This window comes from Dermochelys coriacea, chromosome 9 (assembly GCF_009764565.3).
Source record: "Dermochelys coriacea isolate rDerCor1 chromosome 9, rDerCor1.pri.v4, whole genome shotgun sequence".
NCBI lineage: Eukaryota > Metazoa > Chordata > Testudines > Dermochelyidae > Dermochelys > Dermochelys coriacea.
In genome coordinates this window covers 46238747-46256544 of record NC_050076.1, presented here as the reverse complement: position 1 = coordinate 46256544, position 17798 = coordinate 46238747, and the positions used below count along the sequence as shown (strand labels likewise).

The 17798-nt window shown below is 44.6% G+C and overlaps 1 protein-coding gene across 6 annotated transcripts in view; it reads right to left on the bottom strand.

Moving 5' to 3' along the window:
• ARHGEF4 (Rho guanine nucleotide exchange factor 4) overlaps positions 1-17798 on the bottom strand; it is a 329416-nt gene that overhangs the window by 8938 nt on the left and 302680 nt on the right. For all 6 annotated transcript variants that reach the window (XM_043492843.1, XM_038416530.2, XM_043492842.1 and 3 more), the window contains 7 exons: positions 13385-13564; positions 9203-9397; positions 7877-8056; positions 6857-7089; positions 4826-4955; positions 2643-2774; positions 663-906 (listed from right to left, as the gene is read on the bottom strand). In XM_043492843.1, the coding sequence (XP_043348778.1) occupies positions 663-906; positions 2643-2774; positions 4826-4955; positions 6857-7089; positions 7877-8056; positions 9203-9397; positions 13385-13564 (1294 nt within the window). The remainder of the gene's footprint in view (positions 1-662; positions 907-2642; positions 2775-4825; positions 4956-6856; positions 7090-7876; positions 8057-9202; positions 9398-13384; positions 13565-17798) is intronic.

Sequence of the window (17798 nt, the reverse complement as noted above, 5' to 3'; positions counted from 1 at the left end):
GGCACAGCTCCATATTGGGGTCTACATTGCCGCAGGAGCCCCGGGACACATTCTGGATAGAATTCAGCCAGAATTGGCCCCGGCACTGAGGGAGAGTGTATGCTGCACAGGGTGCTCTGCCAATTTTTTGCAAGATGCAACATGTGCCTCATTTAGTGGCAGCTACACCCCCAATAAGTTCTCCCTGCCTCCTGGGTTAGCATGGTCAGTGGCAACTTACCATATGGCCTGCACTCTTGGCACACTGGGCTGGCCCTGCTTGTGTGGCCCTAGTCACATTAGACTAAATATAAAAACGGTGAGCTGAATTTGCCCCCTAGAGAACATGTGGTCATTTATAGAATCCTTGATCGATCTTGCGCTGGGCTATTGACGAGTCTGTCTCTAAACCTGCCAATGGGAAGAATAATTCAAAACTAACGTAACTTTCTATTTAATGGTTCAAGCAGGCTAAGCAAAAGATTTTAGCAGCTCCTTGAGACCTCATTTCACGGCTTGCTCACTGCTCTATTCTTTGTGTGATGAGCAGAGGGGAAAAGAAACATCATGCAAAATATATACATCTGCAGCCCAGCCATGGGCCGGAGGGGCATGTATTGCATTTTCACATATCTGTGTTCAGCGAGATGAAGGGCACTGCTAGACAGACAGCCTTTCCATACCAGTTTCCTGGTCAAGCTGAACCTGTTTCTTTTCATTCTCGAATGCCTTGAGCCAGCGTTGTTTCTGTTCAGGCTTTTTCGCACAGAATAAGTGGACTTCCTCAGGATCCCTGCAGAGCAGCTTGAATGCATTTTTAACACTGATATTGAAGTCCTTATCCTTCCCATCCTCCATGTCCACTATTTCCATGTCATCCATGTTGATCCGACTCTTATAATAGAGGATGTCCCGGCGCAGGAGATCCTGGAAGAGATTATTTTCATTGTAACTATATCCAATTTCCACGCACACACTTCCTTTCTCTTGCTAGCCACAACAGATGACCCATTACCTTGCTGATGAGCACTGCTGCCTTATGAAAAAAAGCAATGACACCTAGGCCGCTTTGCCCTGACTGTGGCTTTTTGGACCGTGCTTTCTGATGTTGGCTGCAGTCTTATAACAAGCAGGTGGGGCCCAGGAACAGTTTCTGTAGGTGATGGAGCATGTGTCTGGGCAGGACTATACTTACAGTAGTGTGATAATATGTACTGCACTACTATCAACTGCACTAGAGTGCTTCTGTAATTCACTGTCACTTTCCCACAATGTCTGAAAGGCAAGCACAGATTCCTGTTGTTGCCCTACTCGGTGACTCTGGTTACTTACGAAGCCAGACAACTAATTGACGTTGTTACTTCAGATTTCAGACAGTGTAATGGAGCAGGATTTGGCCCCCACTATCTCTATCTTCTATCTCAAGAAGCCACACAATGCAGGATTGGATTTTCCTGCTAATGTCACTGGTGAAAAATACAGCCAGCTCTAGTGTCCGAGGCAAGGCCCTCATTAGTTTAAGTCACTTGGAGTAAGGAATCGTGGGTAAAGTGAAAGGGGTCATGAGCTCAGTGAAAAGCTTTGGTGTGGTCACTTGACATGCTGTAGAAAGAGCCCTGTCTTCCTCCGCACTAGGTCACAACCACAGCTGAGTCTTTGCACTTACATGTGTAGCTGTGACCAGCCAGCATTCCCAATGAAAACCAGCCAAGTGACGCTTGGCCTACTGATGTGGGGGCCTGGTTTTCAGTGGTGCTGAGCTCTTTGACATCACCTGGAACTGAGAGAGCTCAGCAACCCTGAAAATCAGGTCTGTGAATTAGTTCCAACTCCAAAAGAGCTTTCAATAAAGAACAACACATGGGGAGGGCACATTGTGCTTCCCCTGAACAAAATACAAAACTGATCTTTCAATACTACCCATCCAGGGGAAAGTGCCAAAAGGCAGGACCCCAAGTGAAATGTCTTGTTCCATCCTCACTTAGAGCCTGAGCCAAAGTCAGTGGAAGACTCTCATTGACTTCAGTGGGCTTTGGCTCTGGCCCCTAAAGGGAAGACAGACAGTTTTAAGTTCTGTGATCCCTCCTGTTATTTAAAGAGGCCATCTTCTTGGGTTAGTTATAATCCAATATAGGAGCTGTAACACGCCACACTTTCCCTATGAGAGCAGCATATCCAAACTGATTGAGCTGGAAGTTAGGTACACAGCCACAGCCATATTTGTCTTCTGGGTACCATTTCAGTAATCTGGCCCTAAATTCCTGCTGATGACAACCGTGGTAGAGGAGAGCGAAAATAATGATGGCAATGTTGACGCATTTGATTTTAAGCCTCATGCTGATCCTAACAAAGCCAATGCCCAGCTGTCCTCTCTCACTGCAAGAGACCTGCCTGCCAAGAGCCTGCTACGTCCATTTATCATCTGCAATCAAGTGCACAGTAGATCAACATGGTAGGAAAAAATTGGTGTGTATGCACATAAACCACCGCAGCCCCCTGACTGATAGACCAACATGTCTAGCTTTAGCCTACAAACCTACATACTGACTCTCTTTAAAAATATTCTGGGGAGGGGAAAATAAAAAGTAAAACTGAACTGAGATGGGATTTGACTTCAGTGGACTTATCAATCAAGAGAGGTAGAGACAGGCTCCTTAAGTTACCTTCTTACAGCAGACCAGCTGGTGATCAAAGAGAAAGAACATTCTCTGTTGGCTCTTTGCTTGAGGCTGGGAGATTTTGGTTAATTCCCCAGAATAGATGAGTTCTGAGCTTCTGACTAGGACGTCTTCACCCTGGCGGCAGCATCAGCACCACAAAAAGCATGTCAGTTTGTACCAAGAATCACAAGAATTCAACCTGACTTGAGCACCTGGGCTTGATTGGTTAAATAGTGTGGTCCTGACCTACCATCCTGGATCTTAGGTGAAAGTTCATAAGATGTAACAATGACCTAGAACAACAAATGTTGATGGGAAAAGGTGCAAAGGGGAGACAGACTGAATCACTCCAAACAAAAAAGCCTCTCGATATAACTCAAGAAGTGTGTTAAGATAATGCTTGGTAAACAAGAGAAATGTGCAACCAAAAATCAGTGAACCAAAATTGGTGCGTCCTGGATGCAGGCCTTTTCTGTGAATGTGGATGGAGTGAAAAAGGAGAGGGGGCTGTTGTATGAACTTAGATGGAATAAATGGGCCAAAGGTGTTAACATAACTCAGTCACTGTCCAACACTCAACAGCATTAAACAAGGTTCAGGGTTTGGTATGCAGAGACCTCTGCCTGCTTAGTACAATGGTGCAACACACCATTAAAAATCCTTAGCCTTTTATGAAAGACAGAGAGAAGAAGGAAAAACAGTTAAAAAGCGGTTGAAATATAAAGCATTAAGTAAGGCTTTCATTTTAACAAGATTTCTTGTTCTCTTTCCCTTTAGCTAGAGAGAGTTTTTAGAAGGAAAAGCCCCCTTGTCTGACATCTCTTAGATGGTATCAAAGATGGTGATAACTGTCCGTTTGGGGAAGAGAGAAGAAGTTAGTGGAGATGAGCTGGAGCTTCTGCTGCTGCTGTTAAAGTCCAATCCTGTTTCATCTCACGTGGTGTTTGGGATTCAGCTAGAGCTGGCAGCAGTGGTGACATCCCCTAGATCACTCTCCCTGGCCTGGTCTGGTCAGGGAATCTCCAGGATCAGGATGATGAAGGCTCAGGGTCCCAGGAGATGGCGGGGAGTAGCAGCCATGATGGTAAAACTTGCTCCAGTAGCCAATTTCCCCGCAACATCTCTTTAAGGACCTCTGAAAGGGAGTTATGGGTGGATAGTGCATCCCCTCATTATTTTGTCCACCAGTTAGGCCTTGTCTTTGACACACCAATTTTGGTTCACTGATTTCTGGTTGCACACTTCTCTAAACACACTCCTTGAGTTATATCAGGAGGCCTTTTTTATTTGGACTGATTCAGTCTGTTTTCCTGTTACACCTTTTCCCACCAACATTTGTTGTTCTAGGTTATTGTGACATCTTATGAACGTAAACACACTATTTTACAATTGAGCTCTCAATTAGGGTAAATCTGTAGGCCCAGTTACCACAGCATGATCTCATTCCATCACAACACTGGAGCACAATCCCTGCCTCCCATCAGGGTGAGGGATGCTGTCCCTCTCACATCCATTGAGCACTAATTTGGCTGGGCATATGCAGAAAAGGAAATTTTGTTATGAATTCAGCCCCATTTGCCAGATCTGCATCAGCTGCTCACAGTAGATATTCTGAGCCAAATCCTCTGCCCTCAGAGGAGCTATGTTAGTTTACTCCAGCTGATGAGGGGGGAAAAAAGAATAATTTAATCAAAATACATTTGTTCAGCTCTAGAAAACAGGCAGTTTTGTTTATCTTAAAAATAAAGAAATAAATAAAGCTGGTTTTAAAAAGAGCTTTTCTGAGCATGTACAAATACTATAGGAAAATTCAGATGCCATTTTATCTGTCAGGGCCTGGTAACCCTCTCATAGATATCGCTTAGAATACTAGATGCCAACTCTGCCTGCCTCAGTAATGCTTGAAAATTGTTCAAATAATAAATGATTTATTGAAATTTCAGTAAGCAGCTGTGCCAATTTCCTTCTGCAAAGAGCAAGGATGTATGGTAAACAGCACCCAGAGACCTGTACAAAGCTGTAGATGGGTATCAGGCTAGCTCAGGTTTTTCAGAGTTCCTCCATCCCTATCAGCAGAAGGTGAATCAACAAGCATGAGTGTGACAGAATGTGATTGGGCTAGTGAGCCACATAAAATAATCACTTGGGGGCCCCATTCACTCTGTGGGTCACTTGAGTCCCCTCACCTCCCAGTCCTCTATGGAACTCTGCCACTGGGCAATTTTGTCTATGTTCTCCAGCCTCCTCTTTCTCTCATTGATAAGTCGAGCAACATTCTTCATGGCATTTAAGGCAGCTTCAACATCTTTAAAATCCCTAGAGTGAAACAGATTTCATTAAGCACACCTACATGAGCAGACGGGAATCCAAAAGTGCTGCAACTCTAGAGTCTAGTGAACTGGAGCACAGAGCTGGAAATCTGGGTTCCATTTCTGGTTCTGCCACTCACTTGTGTTGTATTTCTAAAGCATTTGGAGAATGTCACACAAAGAGCCCTGTGGGCCACGTTTTCAGAAGAACTCATCTCCCATTTAAGCATGAAAACAGGAGGTCAGATTTTGAAAGGAGCTGAATTCTTTGGAAAGCCAGGCCTGAATGGTGAGCACTGAATATCTGAAAATCTGACCCAGCAGGTGCAAACTATTCTTTAAGTGAAATTGTTAAAGTCACAATGTTTTCATGCCATTAAATTTGAAAGTTTTAATTGTCAGGTATGGGCCAAGACCATTTAGAAATGCTTGGGTCCCTTTCAAATAGGAGGCATTATCTATTTGTGGTAGGACAGAATCTCCCCCAACCAACCCACACACCATCTGCTACCACCATCTCACTCACTTCCTCTGGAACTTAGTGTTCAAACTAGCCCTGGAAGAAGAGGGCTGGAGTGTCTTGCCTCACACACCATTTTTAAAATCTCAGAGCACCCACTGCGCCACGTACTCTGAGTAATCCCTTCCAGATATGCTTAGTTTCACAACACAGTGTTTAAAAATTTAATAAGACACACACAAAGTAATTCTGAGAAACATCAGTGTGGTCATTAGGAACTTGAAAGTACCGTTCAATTCACAGTGTGTCACTATGATCACTTTCCTCCAATACAGATTTTCAGGTTTATTTGTGTAACTATAATTATATCAGGTGCATTATTAAGGGACACATTTTATTAGGCACAAATATGTTCCTCTTACTGTGATTCCTTAAAAAAACAGTTGATCGATGGTTGCACTATGAGAATTTGAATAGATTCTGTCAAAACTGTAAAGAGATTCTGTTTAAAAACACAGGCCCAAAGTTTGCCTTAAAATTGTTATGATGCCCTAGAGAAAGTTCTCTAGAGCCAAAGGGCCACATCCTTAGCAATTTGCATCACTCCACTGAAGACATTTTAAGTGCAGTGATTCCCACCAACTGAAGATCTGGTCCTAAACAGGTAGCTGGGTATTTTTTAAGCTTATTACCCTGACTCCATAAAATCGAAAACGTGGAACAAACATGCCCATGCAGTGTGTCCCAGGAATGGGTTTCAAAGCTGGGGGCTGACTATGCAAGGGTGCTGAAGCAACCCAGACCTAATGTATGAACTGTGCATGCCCCTGATGCTATGGAGAAGATCTCCATAATGGTACACAGTTCCTGCAGGCAGGGAGGGCAGGCTAGATACCTGAAGCTGTGTGTCTGTGCTCACTATGAATCCACTGGGCCATAGGACAGCAGCAGGCCAAGTCCACTACTCCCCACATACCCTGCAGTATCAGCCACAGCCCAGCTGTTCAGACAACCTGGCTAATTCTGGCCAAAGAACCCATCCTTTCAGACATGAGTTAGAACTCAGGCTTTGTTCAGATTCCTGTAAAAACAGCCTCTGTTTTGGTAGGACCTACAGCATTTTGTGCTGTGCTCCTGCACAGCCAGCAAAGGAAGCAAAAATTGACTCTTGAGGCCTATTTTGGCTGTGCTAATATCATTCTTGGGGCTCAAATAAGGAAATGAACGCAATACTAAACAAACAGTAGGGTGGTACCTACTACACAGGTAGAGAAAGCTCAGTGTTTGCCTAATAGAAAAGGATATATCTGGTAAGAGGGCACGCTAAACAATTGTGAATATAACATACAGCTACCATAAGAATCCTTTTTCTGTAACTCTGAGACAACTGTTCTCAAATTGCCCATTCTCATGTGCGTCTAAGCCGTTCCCCAACATGTTGCACCTACCTGTGCTGGGGGTTGGTATATTTGAGCAGTTCAGCCAGCTGCAGTGGATACTTGCAGATTTTCTGCACTGGGGTCAGCAGAAACCCATCCAGAGAGATGTCTATCATCTTCTGAAGCAGGCGGCACGCTTCAAAGAAGTAGACATACTTGTTGACTTTGGTGAGTCGGGACAGCTCCACACAGGCGTTAGGGTGGTTGTTGCAGTACTCGGAGTAAATCTGGAACTCTGTTTGCTGCGATGGGAATGAAAAGGCAACCCCTAGTAGTCATCTCTCTCATATCAGAGTCTGGGCCTGAAAATGCTGCACAGTACAGATCTCAGCCACTGCAGACCCCTCTGCCCAAAACAACTACAGTACCTACACTGCTTCACAATAAAAGGACTCCACCCACCTATCCTGGTAGGCAACCACTAGTCTCTTCCATGCCTCACCCTGGCCTTGGCAGTGGTGCCCTTTGGTAGTGGGTACTGCCAGACGTGCTGATATACTTCTCTCCCTGATAGGCCTATACGCTCAATGATGGATTTACAAGTGCACTCTAGGCCACTTCCATTATGCCGCAGTCTCCTCTTAGAGGGAGAAGAGGCCCATCTGATAAATGTCCTATATGTTTGCCTAGCCGAGGCCAATTAAAAATTATGGTAATTGCTACTTATCAGACAGGCTAGGATGCGTCCAACATCCCATGTACCCCACAGGCTACTCTATCCCCTACCCAGATGGATGTTTCTGATGAAATGATCAGCAGTGAAACACTTAAACTATTGGCCTGCAAATGGCAACTTTAGGCTACAGAGTTTTCACCCCCAATGGAGAGGTATTGCACTCAGCAAGGCAGCTTTTTATTGAGTCACATTGGGAAGGTCTTCTTAGCAACCAGACAGGCTACAGATTTAATTCTAAAAAACCTAAAGCTTAAAAATTCCATCAGAGAAATATCAGACTTTTCTTCTGGTCCACCCCAGCTAACATCTGCCCCGCTAGCCTTCTCCCACGTAGACACTGTAAACCAACTCACATATTCCAGGAAGCAGGAGCCGACCTCACTCAAGTGTGGATGGTCTTTGTTGAATTTCTTCTCCAGCGCTTTTACAAATTTTTTCTGGCATTTGTAAATGTCTTCAATGTTCCCAAAGATTGTCTTCAGCTGTTCTTCTGTAAACATGTCAGCCCTCTTGCGGCACTGCTTAATGTAACCCTAGGAGGAAGTCAGATTTTCAAGGGGTGTTGGGTACTTGCTCAAGGGCCTGGTCCACAGACCACTGGAGTCAATGAAAGTGGGTTTTAGAGCAAAACCCTATACTTTTCTAGTATGAGTCTGCTGTGCTTTTATTACTATTTCTGAAGGTACCATGCCTAAAAAAGGCACACCTGGAAATCAAACCATAGTCAGAAACATGCCTTGGATGATACTGTAACCCATGCTCAGTGGTACAACCTGCCCTATAGAATCTTCTCTGGTAAATAACTAGCTGACTGTATGGGTACCAGATATTCTGGTTAAACCCAAAGGGCCAGATCCTCAGCTGGTATAAATCGACATAGCTCCATTGATGGAGTTATGCTGTTTTACACAAGCTGAGGATCTGGGCTTGAATATGCTAGTGTCCTTAGATAAAACTGTCTCTGTTTTCCCTGTTGGGTGCTCTGATTCTCCCCAGTTGGCTTCCTTCCTCCACCCTGGAGGAGGCTGCAGATCAGTGGTGTTTTAGGTATGTATTTTGCGAAGTGTTTGGGGAGGAAAGCTGCTATGTCCAGGCAAAGCTGTTATCACCAATTATCACTTATTCAGTGCATCACATGGCATGTCTCTTGTGAAAGGAGATGTCAGAATATTCAGCATGTTCAGAAGCGAATGCTCTAATAGGCCGAACATTCCCCAGGATTTGGATCTGTGAGTATATGATTTGCACAAAGGCAGGTACTTCTGATCATGCCACCTCTCACCATTTATTAATAAAGAATATAGTGGTCCTAGTATTCTAGTTTTCTTGGCTTGGGAAATTTAGTTAATTACATTTAATCAGAACTCCTCTGTGTGCTCCAAATAAAGGAGCATTTGGGATATTCCTGGAATGAATCAGTATTCTCCATTTCCAGAACATGCACGGTGATTACACAGGGGGAAGGCAGAAGGTATATGACAGAGAGACAACTCTGCTAACTGAGGGTTCTTTTCTTAAGGGAAGAAAAGTAATTTGCAGCTAGAGAGAGAAGAAGAGCACAAGACAGCTTAGTAGGGTTGTGGTTGGGGATCTCTCCCTTCTGAAGTGGGTTCAGTTCATGCATTTGGGTCACACCCATTTTATCTGCCCCTCATTCTCTCCTTTCACAGCCTGGTTACCTCACAGATGTCCTTCAGGTGTTTGATGTAGTCTCTCTCTGTGCTTATGATCTCGTTGATAACATTGGTCCTCATTTGGTCCTTGCTTGTCTGCCCCACCCCATAACGCCGGGCAGCGGTGCTGGCATCCTCCTCTTTGCCGTCCTCTACCTTCATAGGATAGTCTTCCATGGGCTCATCTTGGTTCACTCGGAGCTGTGTCAAACACACGTGGGTTTCCATTGGGTAACAGTCCCTCAATTCCCTGTTTTTACTCTCTCATCTTTCCTGCGTCACTAATTCAGCTCCTTCTACCTCCAAGAAGGGCACGTTGGAGGACAGCAAGGCTTTTGTGATCAGCAATTCCTCCCTGTCACATTCCTAGAGCCCACACACTGGTTAGTCAGTGTCCTCCAGAATTAATTCTATGAAATATCCAGAATCTGGGCCCAGAGATTGGCCAGGGGAGGGTGGAGGGAATTCTAGCGATAGGGATAGCTAGGTTCAGTCAGTAGACCTGGCCGTTTGTGCCGTAGACCTTGGAGGGGCTGAGAATACGGTAGAGGATAGCTATTCAGCACCTGGGGGACGCCTTCATGTCACCCAGCCACTGCTCCCGTTAACTGAGGTGTGACATTGATGGGCTCCCTCTTGGATGGAAGGATCACATGTGTGATGTGAGAAAATACATATAAATCAAGGGAAAGCACCTCAGTAAATGATTTACTAGTCAAGACTGAAGGTTTTTTATGGGGCTGGTTTAGGGTAATAAATCACTAGATACATTCTGCTTTGATAGTCTTTGTTAAGGAGTAAATTAGGGGACACTCATTACTACAAGGTAAATAACAGTAATAAAACATTTCTTTATATGAATTGAATATAGATGCCAATGGGAAAGTAATTCCATATGAAGAGACAGCTCAAGGTTATGAGACTCATGTGCCTTTCAGAATGGCCACTAGATGGCAGCACAGCATGAATATTGGCAAAAATATCAGACATTTTCCTAGAGGACTTGCTGTTCACAAAAAGAAAAGGAGTAATTGTGGCGCCTTAGAGACTAACAAATTTATTTGAGCATAAGCTTTTGTGAGCTACAGCTCACGTCATCGGATGCATTTGGTGGCAAATACAGTGGGGAGATTTATATACACACACACAGAGAACATGAAACAATGGGTTTTATCATACACACTGTAAGGACAGTGATCACTTAAGATGAGCCATCACCAGCAGCGGGGGGGAGGGGGGGGAGGAGGAAAACCTTTCATGGTGACAAGCAAGGTAGGCTATTTCCAGCAGTTAACGAGAACATCTGAGGAACAGTGGGGGGTGGGGTGGGGGGGAGAAATACCATGGAGAAATAGTTTTACTTTGTGTAATGACTCATCCATTCCCAGTGTCTATTCAAGCCTAAGTTAATTGTATCCAGTTTGCAAATTAATCCAATTCAGCAGTCTCTGTGTGTGTATATAAATCTCCCCACTGTATTTTCCACCAAATGCATCCGATGAAGTGAGCTGTAGCTCACGAAAGCTTATGCTCAAATAAATTTGTTAGTCTCTAAGGTGCCACAAGTACTCCTTTTCTTTTTGCGAATACAGACAAACACGGCTGCTACTCTGAAACTTGCTGTTCACAGTCTACCTCATCAGCTGTACTAAAACCACTGTTAGGTAATTCCAGGCAATTTTCAATTCAGCTCATACCAGTTCAGTATGCCATAGCGCATATTTAACTGGTCTCAGGTTACCCCATTTGAATATCTAATAACATTTAGAAAAGTATCAAACAAAATGCTTTGGAAAGAATAAAGAAAATTCAAGTAAGGAACATGCAACATCATTTTGCAAATGTCCATTCGCTTCAGCCATTTTAGTGCTACAGATATTGCAATGAATACAAAGAGTTTGTTTAGGTTTCTATGTAGTTAAAATTTGTTAAAATAGGATTATCACATCCATACCCACACATTGCACACATACACATTCATACGACCTATGTGTACTCAGTTATAGCTAAATTTAGTCATTCCGGTCAACATTATTGACAAAAGCTGATGGATCAAAGATGTGAGACGCCGATTTTCCTTTGTTGCTAGCAGGAGAGCATGGACCAGCAAAACCAGTGCAATCTCCATGTTAGACCCACAACTAAAACTGGATTGCGTAGAATCAAGAAAGTCTGAGGAGCCCAGGTTAGCTGTAATTGCTTTGATACTCCCTTCCCTATAGCTCTTCCCTGAAATAGATCAGAGGTCAACTGATAATTGGCAATGCTTGAGTTGCTGGAGCAAGGAGCTATCAATTATTCCAGTAGGAGAAGTTGGCATCCTGTCCTTTTAAAGGCCACCACTGACAATGCCTGTCAGCAACAGATATGTTGTCTCACCACAGGAGGGACATGGGTCCAACTTATAGGCAACAACCTGAAGCTCCTCCAAAGCAACCTCAGTGTGGTGCTCAAGCAGAAAAAACTCTCCAGAAACAGTTCTGTCCCCAAGGAAGGTCAGAGCTGGGTCCACATCCAAGTGATCTTATTTACAAACTACAACGTTTTATCATCTGGAACAGGTCTTCTGCTAGGGACTAAGGATGCTAAGGAGGAGACAAGGAACTTATTCTTTGCCTCCTGCACAGCCCTAGCAAAAGATTTCAAAACTTTTATGTCCCAATCAGTCAGACTCCCGACCAGGACTTTTGCTATAGGCATAAATACATAATTTGTGTCAGGTAATTTGTGTGAGGACAAATGACTGAGAATCCAGGTGTCCTGACAGATCTGAATTTGCCCATATCAATTCTCAGTTAATGTAGTTGTGCTGAAGAGACTGCCCATGAGCAGTGAATGCAGAGCCGGGATTCCATACTGAGAACTGCAGCTCACACAATGGAATTAAAATTCCCTCTTACTTGGAAAGAGAAGGAAAATATGTGGCCCGTGCACTGAATCTGCCTGGGCTCTTGTTCTCCCCCATAAGTAAGGAGAACTCGGATGTCCTGGCAAACCAGCAGTAGGGAATGAATCCCACTTCTGCACTATCTAAACCACAGACTACACTTCTGGAACTCGCATTTTGTCCACCAAGACTGTCATATCCAATAAATGGGGCTTGTAGGACCAGATTCTCAGCTGGGATGTAGGTTCGGCATGGCTCCATTTATTTCAATTCAACTATGATGCTTTACACTCACTGGGGATTTGGTTCTACCATGACAAATGGAGAAATCCACTGAGGCTTCAGTTCAGCACTGCATAGGATTGCCAACTGTCTAATCACACAAACCCAAATACCCTTGCCCCGCCCCTGCCCTGCGATCCCGCCCCTGCACCGCTCCATCCTCCGTCGCTCATTCTCCCCCACCCTCACTCACTTTCAGCAGCCTGGGGCAGGGGGTTGAGGTGCAGGAGGGGGTTTGGAGTGTGGGGTGCGGTGCTGGCTCTGGGAGGGAGCTCAGGGCTAGGGCAGGGGGCTGGGGTGCGGGAGAGGGTCCAGGCTCTGGGCTGGGGCCAAGGGGTTTGGAGTGTAGGAGGGGTCTCCGGGCTGAGCCTGGGGCAGAGGGTTGGGGTGGAGGAGGTGTGGGGTGCAAGCTCTATGAGGGAGTTTGGGTTGGGAAGAGGCTCAGATCTGGGCTAGAGGGTTGCGGTGCAGGAGGGGGTTTGGGATGTGGTGTGGGGTGCTGGCTCTGGAAAGAAGCTCAAGGCTTGGGCAGTGGGTTGGGGTGTGAGAGGGGGTGCAGGCACCACCCTGCAGCTCCCATTAGCCACAGTTCCCAGCCAATGGGAGCTGCGGAATTAGTGCTCAGGGCAGGGTGAGCGCATGGAGACTCCTTCCCTCTCCCACCCACCACCCAGGGCCGCAGGGACATGCTAGCCGCTTCTGTGAGCAGGGCGGAGCCAGGGCAGGCTGCGAGCCTGCTTTAGCCCTACTGTGCCACTGGACTTTTAGTGGCCTAAAATCCCTCAGTTTGGCTTCAGTAGCCTCCAGGAGATAGAGCCCAATTCCGGGAGATTCCTGGTGAAACCGGGAGGGTTGACAACCCTAGCACAGCATTATTAAAGGGAAGCAACAATGTACATGGCTCTGATCACCAGTGCATTCTACACCAAATCACCTCCAGCCTTGGAAGTGCTTGGGACACTCCTATCAGGAAGCTGGTGTTAATAGACTGGGGTTAAAAACAATGTTTAGGTCCTTACCCGTACAAAGCTGGCTGGAAACCAGCCTTCACTGTCCAGGATCCTCCCCCACCACCACTCCTTGTTGGTAGCATCCATCACTTCGATGACATCGCCGGCCTTGAATCCCAGCTCTTGGTCATCCATGGTGACGTGATCCCAGAGGGCTTCTGCGTACACCACGCTGCCATCGCTGATGAGCTGGGAACAGAGCAAGTGAAGCATTGACAACTGGTTACCTCCAACAGAAGCATTTCACTCAACTAGCACAGGCCCACATGGACACTCAGAGAGCTTACATCCAAATATTTGAGGCTACATTATATTTGGCTTTGTGTGGGTGCTCATGGGAGGTGGGGGAGACATTAGCCACAGTCGCAGTCTTTGCACTCTCTGAGCACCGGCCTTCCAGATCACTGCCACAAATGGCACAAGTCACTCCACTATGAACAGGAGGAGGACAGAACCATGCCGCCTTCCCTGCACACACACTCACACTGTCCAGCAGAGTGAATCTGGCTGGAGAAGACAGCATGTTGCAAGCTTTGGAAGGCTGCCACTCTTGTGTGAACTCCTGGTTTCCAGGGGTTCATGCTGCAGTGTAGCCCCTCCTTGTCCCAGTACAGGCCCAGTTTAAAGCCTCAATCTGATTCTTATTCTAGTGTGAATAAGAACCTTCAAATCCTTGCAGTAGCATAAGAATTTAAAGCACATTCATTTTTTAATGCAGTTCATAGGGCTGAATAATGACTATTTCAAATGGCATCTCCTTGCTGAAATGACCTGCCCTGCACCCTGTTTGTATTCAGAGTCATCTCCCCCCAAATCAGATTTTATTGCTTTAGAGCCCTTCAGAATCAGCAAAGTGACAAGAAGCCAAGTCCATTCTGGCTCATGCGTCATCAACAGAATTACTACATGCCAACTGCACAGCCAAATTGTGCTCTCTATTGCATCTGCTCCACCCCAGTTTGAGACAGTGAGAGGTGCTGGGTAACTGAGGCAGATTTTGGATCAAAGAGCTGTTGTTATTGGTGATTATGCATTAGCCAGAAGGAACAGAGCATGCACTTTAGATCTCAGAGAACATTTGTGGCACCAGGTCATATTTGCTATGGAAGCCCTTGAGATACAAAAATGGAACCCAATGGTAGCATTTTTACAGAGATACTTTTCAGAACAGAATGTACCCCACAGTGACCTAATATTTTATGCTGCTTTAAGTCTTTAGGGTGGTTAAAATTAGCACTTAAGCCACTTTAAATAAGTCCTCAAAGAAACACAAACTCTTAAGCTTAGGGTCAACTGGTTATTAACATATATCAAAAAGTGCTTACTTTGGAAAAAATGCACCCATGCACAACCCATCTCTCAAACAATCACTTGAATTTAAGGAATTATTCTACTACATGTATTCAGTATATAATTTTCAAATGGTCGCAACTTTCTTACTTTCCAAACAATATTTTTTAAACTTAATCTTGGACATACTCCTCACTGAGGACTATTTACATGCCATGGTTGAGTCATTTTTCAACGATCTGTGTGATAAAACAGAGCAGCAAGTCCTTATAACCATGGGGACAATATCCCCTCCCTGAATCCATTCATGATTCAGTAACATCAGAGGAAGTTCACTTCAAACATTCAAAGTAAAAGCTATGCTCAGGCAGAGACCAAGCCTGGAAAACTTCAACCCTAAAAGATCATTTTTAAAAAAATGCACGAAGAAGTAAAAGCAAGGGACTACTGTACATAAGGGAAATCTTTGTATCCTGAACTGTAGTAATCACTACCAAGGGAATGTCCATCTGACTTTTCCCTACAAGTCCATCCTGATTTTTTGGGTCAGAGACTTTCCCATTAACCTTAACCTCTGGAGAATAACACTTATGGGCTTTCATCAGGGCCTGGACATGACTAAGAATGACAGCTTAGACATCTATGCGATTCTGGGGCTCCCTTGCTGAGAGGTCAAAGAAAACACTGGACTCTTCCCATTATGATTTGGTTAGGGAAGTGTCCTCAGACAGTCAATCCAATGTAGGGGACGTGTGAATCCTGATTTTCTGTAACCCCATTGTGCAGTGCTAGCCTCTGGAAGGCGGGTGGCACAAACAGTTCCCAAGGAGGATGGGAAAGGAGAAAACTTGTATGTACGTGTAACCCCCACACCTTCTGGGTGTGGTGTTCTGTCCCATCTAGTGGCACTAAAACCACTTAGAGAGAGAGCAATTAATGAGTCTGATCTACAGGCTTAGCTAACAGTGAGTTTGCTTTTAGATCATGTGGTAGAGGCTCATGCACTAAGCTCCAGAGGTCCCCGGTTCAATCCCACCTGGCAACGACCAGGGTCTGTCAGCATTACATGTTGTTCAATGACGAAGTTACTTATTATACCCAATACTCTGTCTTCAGTCATGTTAATAACCTCTTCTGAAATATTGTCTCCGTATCCATCCACTGTGCTGTATAGCCCAACATTGGCTATGATATGCACCTGAGACTGATTACATTTTTCCAGGCACAGTTGATCACATCCTGCGTTACTGTTTTTTTGGATTGGTACCAATACAAATAGTACATAAAGAAAAAAGGCAGGGGATCTTCTGCATGCTACAGGATGCAGAACAGGAGGCATTAGAGCTGGCTGCATTTTTTTTAAAAAAGAAACTATTTTGGATGGAAAATGCTATTTTATCTAAACCAAAATGTTTTGTGGCAATGTATTTGTTTTGCCAAAATGTTGCAAGGAAGGCTTCTCAGGTTCTGGTGAGGGAAGGAGAGAAAGACTCCTGGAATAGCCAATTAGTTTGGGCACTCACTTAGGTGGTAGGAGACATAGGTACAAGTCCCAGCTCTGAATACAGCAGGGTGGGTACTCTAACCTGGGTCTCTCACAACCCAGGGGAGTGCTCTAACCAGTAGGCTATTTTGGGGTGAGAGGATAGCTCACTCTCTCTGGAGGTTTTTTGCAACATGTTTTGAAATATCTCCATTTTGTTCTGCTCTCTCACAAACAAATTCCCAAATTGTGACATATTTCATGAAATGGAATTGTTGCTTTTCTGACCATCCCTAGAATTAATATAGCAGCTAAAATGGTCCAAAATGTTTCAGCCATGCCTCATGTCTTTTCATCACTCCAGCTATTGGGGATGTATTATAATAATGCTTAGCAGGAATAGAGCACTTCTCATCTGTGCATCTCAAACGGAATCATAAGAGTGGACAAGCGTCAATGTCCCCAGTTTACAGATGGGAAAAAAGAGTTACAGAGAAGTTAAGGGACATACCTAAGGTCACACACTCTATCAATGACAGCGCCGGAATACAATCCAGGACTCAAATCCCAGTCCTGTGTCTTATCTACTGGACCCCACTACTTCCCATCTACACTGAGTTAGGATGAGTTTGGATCATACAACTGGTGTTAGTATGGGACCATTTTCTAGGTAAGAAAAGGAAGGATCAAATAGTGGTAGTGGGTGACCCAGAAAACCAACTGCTACCATAGCTAGTGCAGCAGTAGAGAGCTCTTTTCACACTTCTAAATGCATGGTATACAATTTGTCCTATTAAGCTGTGTGTGTGTGTGGGTGTTCAGGCTTGATAATTAATCAATAATGCTGTTAGGGCTATTTACTATGCTGCTTACTCGTGGTTCACATAGCAAAGGGGAATAGAAGCCTACTGCTGAAATGTCTCCTCTCCCTTCAGGCATGACTCATTTGCTCCACTGTCACATAGCTATGGAGTAGACTAATTAAAAAATCCTTGAAAAGAACAGAATTCAAAGGGCCTCTCAAGATACAAGTTATGAAGAACTCATAAGATAAAATAACTCCACTATGGCCTTAAATCCCCTGCTCTGAGTGTGAAATCAAGTACCAGAGACATTCATGTCACAGTCTGTGAATGGGGCCATACACAGCTATATGACACTTCTTTACAAAATTGCTGCTGCAACACAAGCAAGATTCAGCAGGTGTGAATAAATTAACACTGTAAGCACCAGGCAGTCCGGACTGTCTATCTTTATAAAGAAGACAGTATGGCCAATCAGACCCAACATTAGCAATGATCTTGGGTTGAGCTGTTGACAGCTCACTAGGGGATTTTACACACAGAATTCCTATTGAAATTGATGGGAGCCGTGTCAGTAAAATGCTTAATCAGTTTTGAAAATCTCAGGCTTCGGCACGGGTCGATGGCTAGGCTGTCCTTTAGTTTAATGCAGCATCTAGTATTAATACCTGAAGTCTTCTACATTCAGGAATGTAGCTATAAAGGTGGTTGTGTATCTAGCTACAGAGTCACAGCCGAACTACCAAATACCCAGGAATAGGCAGATAAATCCATTCCAAAGGTGTTTGGGACTTATAGTAGTTACTCAAAAATGGTGGTGGGGATTATAGACCAACTATTGTTTCAT